Source organism: Lonchura striata, chromosome 2 (assembly GCF_050655825.1).
Source record: "Lonchura striata isolate lonStrDom1 chromosome 2, ASM5065582v1, whole genome shotgun sequence".
Lineage (NCBI taxonomy): Eukaryota > Metazoa > Chordata > Aves > Passeriformes > Estrildidae > Lonchura > Lonchura striata.
In genome coordinates this window covers 152,466,556-152,482,989 of record NC_140704.1, presented here as the reverse complement: position 1 = coordinate 152,482,989, position 16,434 = coordinate 152,466,556, and the positions used below count along the sequence as shown (strand labels likewise).

General features: G+C 38.6%; 1 protein-coding gene across 3 annotated transcripts in view; it reads left to right on the top strand.

Annotated features, from left to right (window-relative positions):
- The window catches only part of TRAPPC9 (trafficking protein particle complex subunit 9), a 440,568-nt gene that overhangs the window by 20,526 nt on the left and 403,608 nt on the right, over positions 1 to 16,434 (top strand). For all 3 annotated transcript variants that reach the window (XM_021532475.3, XM_021532473.4, XM_077781898.2), the window contains 3 exons: positions 644 to 769; positions 6,005 to 6,221; positions 8,309 to 8,452. In XM_021532475.3, the coding sequence (XP_021388150.1) occupies positions 644 to 769; positions 6,005 to 6,221; positions 8,309 to 8,452 (487 nt within the window). The remainder of the gene's footprint in view (positions 1 to 643; positions 770 to 6,004; positions 6,222 to 8,308; positions 8,453 to 16,434) is intronic.

Below are 16,434 nucleotides of genomic sequence, written 5' to 3'. Positions count from 1 at the left end.
GTCCAAATCAAATACCCAGTATCTGTGTTGTTTGAGGAAATCACCAGAGTGGATTGTCTGGCTAGAAAATTGCCTGTTTGTTATCTGAGCACAAACAGTTTAATGCACATCTGTATTGTCTCCTTAGCTTCCTCAAGCAAGCTAAATCACTGGACAGTCATTTACAGCAAAGGTTTTGCAAACAAATATTTGAACACTCAGATTGGTTTCTAATTCTCTTGTCATCAGGAATATTGTTTTAACTAAAGAGAAAATGGATGCAGTAATAAAAATATTTGCATTGTAAAGGTAGAATTTATTTTAGATGCAGCACCCACAACCAACATTCATGAGATTACCCCAAATGGTTCCAATGTTCCCAGCTTTTCTCCTCACCTGAACTCGCAGACTGAAGCTGTGCTCTGTCTCAAAATGAGAGCAGTGAGTGAAGAGGCTGAAAACAGCTCTTTTGCACAATAATATTTTAGATGACACCTTAACTTTCACTTGGGCATATGGTGATAATTTAACAGTGTAGTCATTAGCATTAAGGAATTGCTGGGTTTGGAGGATGTGACAGCTGATGTATGTGCTGAGCAGAAATGCTTATAAAATCTAACAGGTGCAATCCTTCAATATTATTTTAATTTTCTTCTTCTCCAAGTACAAGAATGCTGGGGTGATTGAACTGGAAGCTTGTGTGAAGGCTGTGAGAGTCCTGGCAATGCAGAAGAGGAGCATGGAAGCCTCTGAGTTTCTGCAAAATGCAGTTTATATCAACCTTCGTCAGGTCAGTTGGAAAGTCCAGGTTTTTCCTCTTGTAATTTGACAGAATATACTGAAAGTTACTTGGATTCAGTAGTCTCCAGTTTATTTTCTGTACCACTGCCTTCCTTCTGACTTCTTGAGGATTTTAACATCTGTGAGTCTGGGTAACAAGGTATAGAAAGTTCATCTAAAAACATGAGGACTTAGTTTGAGATTAAACTCTGTTGCTTCTTCTCCCTTGTGAAGGTAAAAAAAAAAAATCCCATTGTTCTCTTGTGATGCTGTAGTAGGGAAAAACAGCTGCCTGGGACTGCTCTGCAGAGGATTTTTCAAATTTTCGTGATTGCATCTCATTCAATGAAACTGAAAAAATCAGGAATGGCTTCTTGCAGAGTGAGCTGAAGGGTCTGATTAGTGTTCTTAATCAACTGAATTTTTGTTATGTAGTGCAAAGTCTTAATTAAGCCAAACCAGAAAGGAATTCAGGGGGGAAATCAGTGTTTGGAACTGTGTGGAAAGTGCTCAGTATCACCACAAAACAACATTAATACTTGAGCAGTGTCTCAAGCTAGGTGTCACTGCTCACACAGAGATTGCTGTGGTTGAAAGAACTAATAAAAAGTTGTTAGGTTTCATACTGATTTTTGGTTTTTGCTCATTACATCTTGGTAAGATGAGCAGTTTAAGTCCACACCATTGACCTTATTAGACCCAGACATGGACAATGAGGGAGATAGAATATTTTCTTTCACTTGCAAAGAATCCTCTCTCTGGAATCAATTTTCTAGCAAAACATAAATGGGGCAATAATTAATTGATAAGCTGTCATAAAAACCATCAGTCATGTTAGAGAGTGCCTTAATTGTCAAAATCCTTGTAGTGCTAAAGACTCTCTCTTTAGCTCTGTAACCTGTTTTTTTTTGCTGGCCATTCTGCACCCTTTGTTGTTCATGCATCCTCTTGTTCTGGTGCTGTTATTCTTGTTGCCTGCAAACTCCAACATTGTTTTTGTTTCTTTTTCTGGAAGCAAATAGTGTCATTAAGAGAATAAATACCCTGTTCTCCCTGGCACCACTGATATTGCAACTTTCACTTCTTATCAGAGGAAACCTGTAAGACCTGGCGTCTTGGTTTTGTCTGACTTGGAAGGCAGAAGCCTCCCTTGGAATAGAAAAAGTGACCTCCTTTTCTCCAAATAACTCTGAAAATCTGGGGCTTTCAAGCAAAGACCTGGGAAAAGGTGTCACAGTTCTTCACTGGTGTGTGGAACAAGGCTGGGCTCTGCAGCAGCAGCAGCTGGGAACGAACACGCGCTCCCCAGGAAGGGGGAGAGGGCCGGGCTCCTCTCCTGGGTTCTCTCAAGGCACCCAAGGAGATGGTGAGGGTCCTTTCCAGGCAGACCTGGTGCTGATAAGGTCCCAGTTCAACAGCTGATCTAATGAGCAAAGCTCCCCTCAGGGCAGGGCAGGACAGCAGGAGCCAGAGCCCTGCAGTGGTGGTGAATTCTTCCCACAGCCAGCACAGCCTGTCTGTCCTCCAGCGCTGAGAAGGAGAGGAGCCAGAGAGGATCCCAGCCCCTCACACCCTGGCCAAAATCTCTTGGTGTCTTTGCTTTTCCCAAAGAGAAATCCCCAGATAAGACAGGACCCAGCTGCACCCTTCCCCACCTTGGCCATTTTATTTGTCACTCTTAAGTACTGGTCATTATTGTCTCTTACCAACAGATGTGACAAAATTCCATGAGAGAAAGAACCAAAGGAAAGATTTTTCCAAAAGGAAAAATCTTAACCCTCAACACCCAGTGTATGGCAAAGTACTTGCCACTTCAATAGTTAATATATATTGCCTAATAGTAGACAAGCACACAGCTTGGCAGCATGAAAAACATCCTGATCTAAGCTGCCAGTGAACCTGCAACCAGTTCAGCCCAAGCCAGTACAGACAGGGATCTCTGTGGCTGGAGAGCAACTTGGCATTATCATGTGAAATAGGATAGTAGGATATTTTTTTTCAGGACTTTCCCCAGGGCTGGGAAATGCATTTTCCGTAAATAGAGGTATGGCTGGGAATTGTATGTACAGCTTTTTAAGATTTAATGTATACAGCATGGAAACAAATAAGAGTTTTATTTATGATTTGGTCTAACTCAGAGGAGGAGTCATCCTGTGATAGCTGAGGGAATAAACTGTAGGACAGTGCTTTTCATTTGTAGGTAAATAGAACATCAGCACAACCAACATTATGCAGCAGAAAAACTACCTCACAGTTTAAAGACTTATAAACAGGAAAACTAGTTCCTACCCATAAATTTAATTTCATACTCAGTCTAGTAATATAATGTAATTGGTATTTTCTGATGAGCTGCAGGGTACTAAGACTTTGCATCCAGTATGAGGAATAAATTGTAAAATATAATTACAGAGAAAGTGAGATTATAAAATTTTAATGTTGTAAGGAATAATTAAGAAACAAATAAAAAGCTGCATTCTTTGAAAGCCTGACTTGAAAAAAGCCTGAGAAATAAACTGGTTTTATTACCTGAAGAGTGACCTACAGCCTTTCCAGGTGCAGTTGTAGCTTTGTCTGTTAGAGAAGTCAAATAAAAATTAACCAGGTGGAAATAATGCTGTGCTTCAGGTGGTGGCTGTTTTGCAGCCACTTTACAGGCATTAAGCTTTTATAAATTTGTGAGGTCAGGAAAGATGCTTGTAGGTGCTACAACAATGGCCTGCAGAATAACTGCTGCAATCTTCCCAGGGTTAATTACTTGTAGTGTCTGTGTGGGTTTTTTCTCATTTTTTCTTCTTTTAAATTCCTGGATGGTAACACATAACTGTTCATGCTCAGGAAAATGCAATTTTGCTGTCTTTGTGGTGATAAGAAAAAGTTTCCTGCAGCTGAGGAAAATACTTGATTAACTTTGGGGACAACCATTAAGCAGCAACTTATGTAACAGTGGTAAAAACTTAGATATTATGAAAATAAAACTTTCTGGGAATCTGCTGCCTCTCTTGTAGTTGTTCCAATTATTAGTGAGTGCTCCTGTCTGCCTATATAGCATTTCCCTTTGTTTTATCATCTTAAAGAATTTAGTGAACATTGTCAGAATTTGTATTTAAGGAATAGCTTTTGATAGGGTTTTTAAAAGTTTTCTTTCTTTATTTCCTGATCATGTGCTTGTGCCCTTTTAAACTTTGCTGCCATTTTTTAATTGTTCTAACCTGTAAAAATGGCATAAATAAGTGACTTCACTAGGACACCTCGTGTTCTGAGTGATTGCTTTTGGGAACTATGATAACTTCTCCAAAATTTTTCTGTGTTTTCCTTTTTTTTTTTTTTTTTTTTTTTTCCCCAGCTGCATTGTTTTCTGAAAGTTTTCACCCTGGTACAATTATCTTTTTTCACAATTTGTGATACAGGGCTTGGTCTTAGGGACGGGTGGTACTTTTTCTTCGGTCCCTGTCTGCTGTTGTCATTTCTGAAAAAAATAGCAATTTCAGCTTCAAAAAATGTCTGAAACTTTGCAAAATGCTTTGCTGCTCTGTGTGTTTCTTCATATCCTGAAGTATGAAAATCTGAACTGTCAGATAAGGTTGTGGTGCCCTCTGATAACTCCTCTTTGATGTGTCTCATATCCCTATGCCCAAAATTAGAAGTGACTTTTGAGAACAGACTGATTTTTGTAATTATATCAGGATTTGAGTGGCTAAAAGACATTTTGAAGCTCTGCTTACAAGACCTAATCCTTTCTGTAAAAACCAACCAGTGTGGTGAGCAGCTTCCCTTTGACTGTCCAATCCATTAAGTGCCTGAAGTTAAGCACACTGATTGATACTTCCAGCTTTGAAGAATGAGTTGCTGTTTCTGTCCTTTAGGGCTATTTTTGGGTGAAGTTTGTCACTTGAAACGCCTTTGCAAAAAGTGTTGGCAGCTTTAGAGTAATTTCAAGTCCATTTTGCTTTTGAGTGTGCCAGATCCTGTGCACTAGGTGTCAGCATTGCTCTGCACTGCTGGTTCGTGGGACACAGAGCAGAAATCATCCAGAGTTTCTGTGGCAGTTTCTTCATGGCTGGCTGACTCCAAAGCAAGATTATCATTCAGGTCAGAGGCAAAAAGAATTAAGTTTCCTGGGACTTAGGCCAATACACTGATAAGCTAAAGAAGCACATGGTGGTAGTTCCTTATCAAGTTGGTTTCAACTTTAAGCCTAAGAGGACTTTAAGTAAATCCCACCTCACTTCTTGGCAGTGTGCAAATGTGTCATGGAATTGTTTAGGTTGGAGTAGAGCTCAAGACCAGCCATTAACTCAGCACTGCCAAGCTCAACACTAAACCATGTCCCCAAGTGTCACATCTACACATCTTTTAAAGCCATTCAGGGATGGTGACTCTACCAGGCAGGCAGTTCCAATACTTGACTCAGTGAAGAAATCCGGGTCTGTGTCCTTCTATGACATTTTGCTACTTTAGCATTACTTTTTACCTTATTGGGAAAAGCTCCCGTTGAACTCACTGCTGCCCTTCAAAACTTGTTTGTGCAAGGCAGTGGTGAGGCACTGGCACAGGTTTGCCAGAGGAGCTGTGGACGCCCCATCCCTGGGAGTGTTCAAGGCCAGGTTGGATGGGGCTTGGAACCACCTGGTCTAGAAAAAGACATTCCTGCCCATGGCAGGAAGTTGGAACAAAATGATGTTTAAGGTCCCTTCCAACCCAAGCCATTTTATGATTCTGTGATTCAATCTCACAGTGTATAAATCACAGTATGGTTTAATGGAATGAAAAATTTATGGTTTACAAGATTAGAGACATAAAAATCCAGACGGTAGTTTCTTGCTTTCATAGCCTGAGATTTCAAGATTAGATTTAATCTTCAAGGGATGAAAATTTTAGTGAATCAGTAAATCTTGGAAGTGGTATATTTTTGCACTCCTTTCATTCACACTAATATCATGTTAAGTATCTTCTATATAATGTGGAGCTGTTTAGCTGTTACTGATTGCTTGGACTGTTTACTTGTTAGTACCACTGACAAATAAAATTGAAGGTGCAGAACTTAATCTTAGCAGTTTCTGTTAACAGTTGAACCAAGCTTAACTTCTGGCTGCAGAAGCTGTCATGCCTGGCTGTGTGCAAATCTCTGGCCTTCTGCAGTGCCAATGTCTGCTACTGTGTCTTTCCTCCTGGTTGTTTTTCAAAACTCAGCACTTTAAATCTTTGATAAAAACCAGTCCTTTCCTCTTTTCCCTTCGAACTGCAGCTCTCAGAAGAGGAGAAGATCCAGCGTTACAGCATCCTGTCGGAGCTGTACGAGCGCATCGGTTTCCACCGCAAGTCGGCGTTCTTCAAGCGCATCGCGGCCATGCAGTGCGCGGCGCCCAGCATCCCCGAGCCCGGCTGGAGGGCCTGCTACAAACTGCTGCTGGAGACCCTGCCTGGCTACAGCCTCTCCCTGGACCCTCAGGACTTCAGCAAAGGTCGGTGTGGATTGCCACTTAGCTGGCTTTCCATAATAATTTCCTTGAGAGATTTCATACTGGACCTAAATCGTTTGCTAATCTGAAACTACTTGCAGCAGGTAAAGCAGCTGGTTAACACTGTACCTTCACTTTTTCTAGTGTTGTTCCAGTAATTTCAAATTTCTGCAAGCCACTGCTGAATGTGTTGCTATGGTTCCCAGGTTGCAGGAAGTAATTATGGGTTATTTATGAAAACTTTGTTTCTTATGATTGTCAAAAATGTCTTTGTTTTGATAATATGCTTCTCAGTACATAAAAAGGTCATACATTGTTCTGGATTATTTTTTCAATTAAAGTGCCTTCAGCTGTTCCATCAGAAATTGTATTTCTTTTTGTTTTGTGGCTGTTTGATCTTATAAGGAAAGAGTAAAAATCCTTTTACATATTTTTGTATATAGATACATATAATGTAATTAATAGGATCAAATATGTCACATTTTCCCATAAATGAGATCAGAGAGAACTAAATTGCTGCTTTGCAGCTCCTTTTGAGTAAACCTTTCCAAAACCTTGCATTGTGTTATACAGAAGCAGTTTTGGGGTCCATTCTCTAAATGTTGTAGTTGCAGGAGAGGAGCAGGAAGTGATGGGCTGAGCTGTATTTGTGGATGGTTAGTGTTGGGGTTTTTTAAAACTGTTGTGATTTGGCAGTCAGGTTATATATGAGAGGAGGTAGCAAATGCCAAGCAGACTGGGAGGAAAAACGCTAAGAATCTAGGAAAAGGGAATGTGCTGGGGAAAATATGCTGTGCCCTGGGATAGAACTGTGTTGGGAGAAGAAGTTGTAGAAGTTCTTTAAGAAATTATAATGAAAAAAGCAAAGAGAGGACGTGATTGGTGTTTATATTTAATTTTTACCTTGCCTTCATGTTGCACTGAAGTATGTTGTCTCGTTTTCTATCCCTGAAATGGCTCTTTTAGAGACATATGGAAAGATCACTGCAAACTCTAAGATAGAAATGACATTTCACACATGAAAAATAATGAGACTCTCAAAATATAAACTCTCAAGGTTTGGTTGCAGTAAATATTCCTAAAACAGTTTGCCAAATACTGATGGGTGATATTACAAGGAAGGCTGTTGAAGTTTATGAAGTATTGCACATCTTGAAATATCTGTTATTTAAAAATTATCGCTGTTGCTTACTACTAAAAGCAGGTTAAGCTTCATGAAGAGTTCTGCATATTATGGTTCTGAAATGAAGGTTATGTTAAGATGATCTATTTATTTTTCCCATAGATATTCTACAAATATGAAGTAGTTCACAGTCTGAAACTTAAAGACTGAAAATCAGGATATGTGCCATGTGTTCTGAAGTTTTATTGCTTTTATTGGCCGGGAAAGCATTTAGGGAAAATATCTCTTGCTTGATCTTTAAAGAGAGTTAAGAGTTCCCAGGAAGTTTTTTTTCTTTACGAGGGCATGGAGTGACAGGACAAGGGGGAATGGTTTCAAACTGACAGAGTAGCTTTCAACTGAATATTAGGAAGAAATTCTTTACTGTGAGGGTGGGGAGGCCCTGACACAGCTGCACCATTCCTGGAAGTGTCCACAGCCAGGTTGGATGGGCCTTTAAGCCACCTGGTCTAGGGGAGGGTGTCCCTGCTTATGGCAGGGAGCTGGAAATAGATGATCTTTAAAGTCCTTTACAATCCAAACCATTCTGTGATTCTATTATTTCAATTTCTGTATGAAATCTCATGTACATTGTCTAGAGAATTAAAAAAAATATATAAAACTTTAAAGGTTTGTGTATTATTTTGCTTTTTGGGAAGTGTTAACTTTGTACTCAGAATTTGAATTTAACATTTATTAGTCAATAGACAAGTATATAAAACAAAACTTGATTTCATGTTTAGATATTCAAGCAAATAGAACAGTCTTATTTTTTGTGTTGAGTACAGGGGTTGGATTTTGTAACAACCATTGGGTGATTGGTATAAGTGCCATAAAATTACTGCTTAGCATGTGAAGAAAACCAAAACCAACGTGTTTGTGATGATTTCCAGCTTTATAATACATGAAATACCTGCATTTTCCCCAGGAACTCACAGGGGATGGGCTGCAGTGCAGATGCGTCTGCTCCACGAGCTGGTCTATGCTTCCAGGAGGATGGGCAATCCTGCCCTGTGTGTCAGGCATCTCTCCTTCCTGCTCCAGACCATGCTGGATTTCCTTTCTGACCAAGGTAGGACTTCTTAAAGAAGCAGATATTTGCACTTTCTTCTGACCCTCAGTCAAATAATGTGATTACGTTTTGAAATAGAAGTAATTTGGGAAGGAATGGAGAGCAGGGAAGTTGGGGAATTCTGAGTGGGTTGTTGATGGTAGACAGTCAACAGAGAGTTGAAATTAGATGATCTTTAAGGTTCTTTCCAACCCAAACCATTTTCTCTTTCTAACTTTCAGAAGCTGAATGTGATGGACCTGAGTTAAGCAGTGTTTAGCTGGGACAGTGGCCTTAAGTTCCTCTATATTTCTGTGATGTTTAGTGCCTTTGAAAAAATCAAACTAAATATTCTCCTATTTGTTTAAAAAACATTTGAGTATTTTTTTTTCCTTTTATCCTGAATGCATCCAAAATGGAACTTGCTGTTGAGTTTGGTGTCTTTTATTGTTAAGAAATGCCAGAAATGTATTTCTGGCCTGTATTTTTTTTTTTTTTCTGTAGCTCTGCTGAGATTGATATTTTGTTACCATAGAATCATTAAGGTTGCAAAAGGCCTCCAGGATCATGAAGTCCAACCTGATATTGTGCAAGGGACCATTTAGCATAAAAATTACCTTATAGTTCTTCTAAAAAGATTGGAATATTAGGAAAAAATAAACCAACAAAACTTCTTCAGTCTTGAGTTGTAGTAAAGGACAAAAGCAAGAGAATTGAAGGCAGAGGATTAGGTTACTATTTTACTTACTGGGAACAGTTCCCTTATAAACTGGTGAAAAGGTGTCATTAGTGCTCTTCTCTGATGCCACATGACTGAAATGTCCAGGTTTTGTTAATCAATTGTAGGTTTAATTAGAAAACAAAAATTATGCAGTGTATTGGAGTTCAAGAGTGCTCAGAACTCCACATTTTATATGCTGCACAGAAAGTCACGAGTTCCTAAGGGTGGAGGAAAACTCACTCTTTTCAAAAGTCAGTTTTCACTTGAATGTGTTCTTTCCTAAATAGACTTCATATTTTTAAAGCTTGTTCCTGATTATCTGCTAAATTCTATTATTGTATTTGAAGTTCATGTAGTTTGCAGATCATTTTTAAAATCAGATTAAATAGAAGTGAAAACTCTTAAGCTGAGAGGAAGTTACCAGCTAAGCATTTGGCTCTGGAACTTCACCTTCTAACCCTTTTTCTCTCTAGGATTAGCTGCCTCTAGACACAGAAAGGGAACATTTTCTAGTTTTTAAATTTAATTCTGTTCATTTACTAGTTCAGTTGAAGTTGGGTTGCTGATACTTCAGAAAACAGAAAAAAATATTTATTCTCCAAATAGAAATTCAGCTGCTGAGATTTATTTGTTCCAATGAAATCTAGATCTATTAATTAGAAACTCTTGCTTCTATTAATGGAACAGAAATGCATAGTCAAAACTGGTTTGTGTTTAAAACAAAATTTAATGTTTGAATTTAATGATGCATTTTAAAATACAGCTTGTCTATGTTTACTTGAATTTACTTGAATCTCCAACCAGGCAGCCTGGCAAATCTAAATAAAGAGTATCATCAAGTAAATGGGAGATGTCAGTCACTATTTTAACAACATGGAAGCTAAAAGTTTGATTTAAAATTAAGCTATTTAGTTGCATAAATATGTAAAATGCAGTCTTTCGCTAAGCAAAAAGAGGTACTAAGTTCTGTGTAAAACCTCAAATCTCAAGCTATTATGTTTTAATGGTAACACGCCCTTAAGAATCACTTTCTTTAAATAAGAATTAAAATGTACAATTGCTTGGAATTGAACCTACCTTTTGCATAATGCTTTTTGAAACAAAACTGTGTGTACAGCTCAGTGAATCTGAATTGAGTAATGTCAGGTATTTGGAAAAAATGCCATTGTCTTACTGTGGCTCTTCACTGATAATATTCATTCTTCTTTAAAGGGCTGTGACTTGCATTGAGTGCAAATAATTCTGAGTTGGCTCATCTGTTACAGCCTCTCTAAACACAGAACTATTTGGAGACAGCTGCTAAGGAATGTGACTCCACTCACCAGGCAGTCCTGTGGTGAACAAGTACAGAGCTGAGAATGTTTCTCCATCACCTCTTGGAAGATTTGTGGTTTAAAAGGGAAAGCTTTGAACTGCTAACTTTTAGAAAATGAGGCACCCTGTTAGAAGACCATTGGAAGACCTTGCAGTTGATCTTTTAGGGAAAGGAGCAATGAACTTTGGGCACATCAGGTGAACTTGGCCTGGGTACTGAGGAGCAGCCAATGGATTTTTGGAGAGCAGAGATGATGGTCACCAGTGATGTGCTGTTGCTGGGAGCTGGATGTGAGGTTGCCATTCACAAAACCCTCTCTAACTAAGTGCCCAACCTGCCAAAAATCTGTGAGGTCTACAAAGTGTTGGAGTCTTTGTCCTGGCTGCTCCCACAAGGCTGCTCCATCCTGCTGGTGCTGCTGCCCTGGCTGGGCAGCTCTGGGGAGCACCTGGTGAGATCTCCCATGGCATTCTGTGAGCAATGCTGCAGCCATGGTCAGGGTAACCCTTTCCTGTGCTACTCCTCATCAATCTTGGCATTCTCCCATTTTCCTATTTTTTCCTTTTTTATCCTCTATGAAAAAAATGAAGTTATAGTTTTGGATCCCAACATGTAACCTTGTTTGTGTTTTAATCTTCTTTTTTGGGTATGTTCAGAACCTAATTACTTCCTGCTTTTGTGGATCAAGGTAAAACTTGTCTCTCTTCAGCTTGAGCAGATCAGAACAGTCCCTCACCCCTGCAAGTTCATGTTCTTTCATACATTCAGCAGGTTTCCAGGATTTCAGGATTCCTTCTCTTTGCTTCTGGTGGCAGGGATTTTGATGTGCTGAGGTGATGTTTTCTCACCCACCATGCATAGCATGGGATGAAACTAGGATAGGACTATTCCACTCTTTTTTTTTTTTTTTTTTTTTTTTTTTGGTGAGCTAATTTCTTAAAGATCCCCAAGGTTCATCTGTTTTGTTGTTTGGGAAATAATGTGCACTTCTCAGTGCTTCTCAGTGTAGCAAGATCTTCCTGTCCTGTGATTATTGTTGCTGCACTTGAGTTCTTTCCAGTCTTCTGGTGAGGTGAGAACTTTCACATCTGAGCTCTCAACTGCTCATGTACTTAATAAATTAAACTACTGACTCTGTGATGATTCTACATTAAACATGCAGAAGTCATTTTTTTCATCTGTTTACCAGGGGTTTGGATGTCTTTGTTTTTGAACTGACAGTAGGTGATGGAGAGAACTTCCCAGAATATCCTGGTGTCTGTTCCTCCTCATCTGTGTGTTTGTTTCTTAAATCATTGGATACTAACAAAGATGTTTATTTTCAGCCTGTACTGAGATCATTGTAACTAGTGAAGAATTTCTCCCAAATTTCTGATGAATGCTGTTTTAGTTCTCCTCATCTGGTGGATGAGTTGGGATGGACTTGTCAGTGTTGGCTGGCCAGGCCACCTTGATGCCTTGACAGCTTGGACTTCTTGGTAGCTGAGGGACTTCACACCATTAATGTGAGAGTACTTTTGGAACCTTTTCCTTTCAAGTCTGCTGTGCTCAGGTGATGGTTGTTGTCAGCTGGCAGGGTGAGGTTGTGCCTTCTGCAAGGAAGTGATGAGCTTGGTCTAAGAAAGAAAACCCAAACCTTGTTTATCTTTAGAAATTATGGATAAGCCTGGGCTGAATGTAATTTGGTGATGTCAGACGTGGTGTCTTACAACTCTTAAAATATGTCTTCCCATCTTGCAGTTTGAAAGAGGAAATTATGCAGTATTTTAGACATTTTTATAAATAGAACAGATTGCATATGCATTCCCTCAGTGTCATTTAAATTTCAAATTGCTATGTGGAAGTATGGAAAATAAAGAAGAATATTAAACTGGGTTCCTGAAAATTGACAGCTAGGCCAGAAGTGAATGTGGAAATGACTTTAACCCTTTGTAGCCCTCCTGCCAAGCAGCAGTAAGGACTAGACTCAGTTTCTGAGGATCTTTACTTAAATATGAAACATTGTCCTGAATTTCCATCCAAACCTGGGAAAATGAAGTGAAGCTGCACAGGCACTTGGTGGGTTCTACAGGGAGAGACTGGGCTAAATGGATTTCACTGGAGCAGGGGATGAGATTGGGCTAAATGGATTTCACTGGAGCAGGGGATGAGAGTAACCTGTGAGCCTATAAATACCTTTTGGCCGTGGAATAATTTAAAATGCCATATTTTTCTGAGGGAGCTGGAGCAGCTTGTGACTCTGTTCACCTCACTGCCTCCTGCTCTCTTGTCCAAGTCTTGCTGTGACTTTCTGATTTCCCCATGTTTTCAGAGCTGTAGCCAGAGTTGTTGAGTTTCAGCTCATTTCAGTTTGAGCTGGTTGCTCATTATTTCTCCTTTCTGTTTGCCATTTCTCCTGCCTATTCTCCTAATGCTGCTCTTCTTTTTTTTCCTCCTGTTTTTCATATTTAGGTTAGAGGAAACAAGATGATAAATATTACAAATAAAGACATAAGCCCTGAAAAGATTTTGAGGTGTAACTTGCTCAACTCATGAAAAATAATAACTTCACACAGAAGCAGGAAGCCTGCCAGAACTGAAAGATAGTTGAGATATGGAAAGAGACACTCAGGGAAGATTGAGCTGTATCAGAAAATTTGGATCAAGGTTTTCTGTTTAGGAAAGAAGATTCCAAGGCTGGTCCTTTCTCTACAGAGAATAAATCTGTGAAATTATTTTGAAATGTAATTAGAAGTGGTTTATGGTGGGGAGTGATCTGAACTGTAAAATGAACAGTAATAAATTTCAGGTACCAGATAAGGTTCAAAGGCACTAAAAGCCTTTTAATTTTAAACAGCTGAATTACAGTTGCAGTTAATTTCTTAAAGTGTTTTTATCTTCCCTTTAAAATTACAAATGACAAGTGCTTTGCTGTATTTTTTAAGAGTTCAAGAGGGATGGAAGTTCTTCAAACTGATATATCTATGTCATAGTCTTCCTAGTGACCCTGGCCACAGCAGTGGTTCTTTTTCCAAGATTCATCACTCCCCTTACACACCTATGGCTGTCTCAGTACTAAGTGACCCTGGTTGTGGATGCTTCTCTTGAAGTGAGGTAAACCAAATTCCATCCTTTGAACCCCTCTGGAATTCAGTAAGTTTGGCCTCAGTACTGGATGCATTATAAGAAGCTCTAATAAATAATAGGAGGTGTGTGGATAATTGTGATTTAATAGGAAGAGGTTAGAATATCCTTGAAGTATGATTTATTTTCAAGGAATGATGGAACATTTAAATGAGTGTGATTTAGTCAATGTCCTGAATTTAAAAAAAAAAATCAAAAACAAACAAAAAAACCATCTATGGGTATGTTGGTTCATTAATGATTAGAAGAGATAGAAACAATTAGAGAACGAGTTTAGGGTGTTGAGGAAAGAGATTCCCAGTCATGTACTCAGCAATAACCAAATCATCCCTGTATTATCAATGCTGTTTTCAGCACAAATCCCAAAACACAGCCCCAGCCCAGCTACTGTCAAGGAAATTAACTCTACCCCAGCCCAAAGCAGCACTTGTCAAAACACATGTCAGCTATTAAGAAACTGGCAAAGTGACAATATCACAATTTGTTGCCAAGCAAAGGTTATTTGGAAAAATTTCTAGAGTAGACTTGATTGTGATAATGTTTCTTGAGAGTGGAGGATAAGAGATGCTGTGATGGAATCCTGCTTTTCCAGAGTCTGCTGATGCTGTCACAGGTAATCCCCAAAGCTGTGCAATGAAAGCACAACTGCTTTGCTCTTTTGTAGCTTCTCTTTTGTGCTGCAATGCTTTAAATACTTTAAATTGCATTTGAATTACGGCAGCATTTCTCCTAGATCATCTGTAGTATGTAAATTCATTTTTAGAAAGGTAAATGTTACTGATTGCAAGGGCTAAAAAGAATAATGCTTCAATCAGACTGAACAGAGAATTTAGTGCAAATTAAAACTTGATGTAAACTTCAGAGTTGGAGTGAGGTTTACTTAACTGACACTGATGAACTGGTTTTAATGCACTGTGTTGTATTTTAGCTGACAAAAGTACCTGCAAGTTGGTGTTGCCCAACCAATAAACCTTTCAAAAGGGAGCAACTTTGGTTGGTCTTATAATACTGAAATTAACTGATTTCAGGATGAAGATGGAAATCTACAGTATAATTACCAGGGAATATTTATAGCAGCCTGGGTAGTTCTTAGCCATTATTTTGAAATATTTCACAGCTTAATGCCATATCTTGCCTTTGTACTTATATAAAAATAAGTGTGTGTGTGTATATATGTATAAAAATGTAATTAAACAGGCTTGTCACCTTGTGTGCTTGATGTATAGCAGTGGCACAACGTGGTCTAAGAATGAATATATTGAAAAAGCCTGAATGAAAATGCTATCTGATGGGTTGGAATAAAAGACCTGGGAGATTTTCTGTGAAGTAGGAGACTCCTTAGAAGCCAGTTAAGTCTTATTCATCATGGTACTGTGACTTCTGCTGCTTTTCATCTGCTTTTGTGTTTTCATCAGTTCTGTGCTATCAAATTTTAGCACTGCTACACTTCTTCCTGCTTTTTTTAAACCCCACACTTTTAGAATGTCTCCCTGGAATTTGTGTTTTGTAGAGACAAGCCAACTTACTTAATAACTTCTCTCAAACTGCTTTATTAAGAGAGTGTAATTTATTTCCCTAAATTATATATATTTTAGACTTTGATTTTTTTTAAGTTTGAATGAAATGGCGTAAACTAGCAACTGGAATAAAATATTTAAATTCATTTGCATAGCAGTAAATATGAAACACAACAATTTTTTAAGTCATGTGTTATATGACAAAAATAATGTGCTGTGCATCAAATATTTAGCATTACAGGCCAGCCTGCAAGTCTCACACAAGATTTATCTTTGCTTAGACTTGTGTGTCAGTGAGGTATGACAAAAACTCCAGCCAATGCCATTGCTAAGTTCTTAGGCTATGATCAGTTGTTACAGTAAAATAGTGCTTTTTTATGGCAAAAATTTCCTATTAATTTTTTAAGGTCACTCATGAACAAAATGAAGTCTTTGAGCTTTAGCCCAAAATTGCTGTCTTCATGTAGGTACCTCTGATCTTGAAGTGTGATTTCCCTCAGTTAACTGAGGGAAAAGATACAGGTGTGCAAGTGGAGGCACATTGCAAGGTTTTTATTCCGGGGGAAAAAAAAAATTCCATTGGGGAAGAGCTACTTCAATTGGCAAGATGAAAAAATGAAGAATTTGTGCTGTTTTATTAAGTGGTAATTTTTTTTGTACCAAAGGAAGCTATTTTAGGAGGTGCTATATTACTAAAATTCAAATATATTTTATATGACATTTCACAGACTCAGTACTACTCTCTCACCCTAAATTCAAATTAAAGCACTGGAATCAAGGCTGCTGTTGAAATTGGCATTCCATATGGAAAAAGAAATATCCATGTTTAAAAATGGATCATCCCTGTACCTTAGTGAGCTCCCCATCTGATGTCCATTGAGCCTGATTGGATGTGCCAAGGAAAGATGAGTGGGGTAGGAGTGGTACTGAAGAGATGTTTTTACAGAGGGATAGGAAAACTCAACTGTACATTAGGAGAGAGACCTGACATGTTTTCATTTTAAGTTTTCAGACACTTTCCCAGTTTTTTCAACAATTAAATCATCCTGTTCTGAGGCAACACTGGTGGAGGCATTGAAATTTTGAATCCTGATAAACCTTTCTGGCCAAATTCCTGTTGCATAGCAGTGTATTGGGGAAAGTATTCTGCAGAAATCAGTGTGGTGTTCTTTCCATCCTCTGCCTCTGCTTCTTCCACATGAAATCCAGGATCAGATGTGTTTAACAGTTACTACTTTGTATCTCTGAATATTTACAACCTGCCTTGCCCATAAGCAGCTTTGCAGCAGTCCTGAACTTCATTTATTTTTATAGAAGTTATCTATGT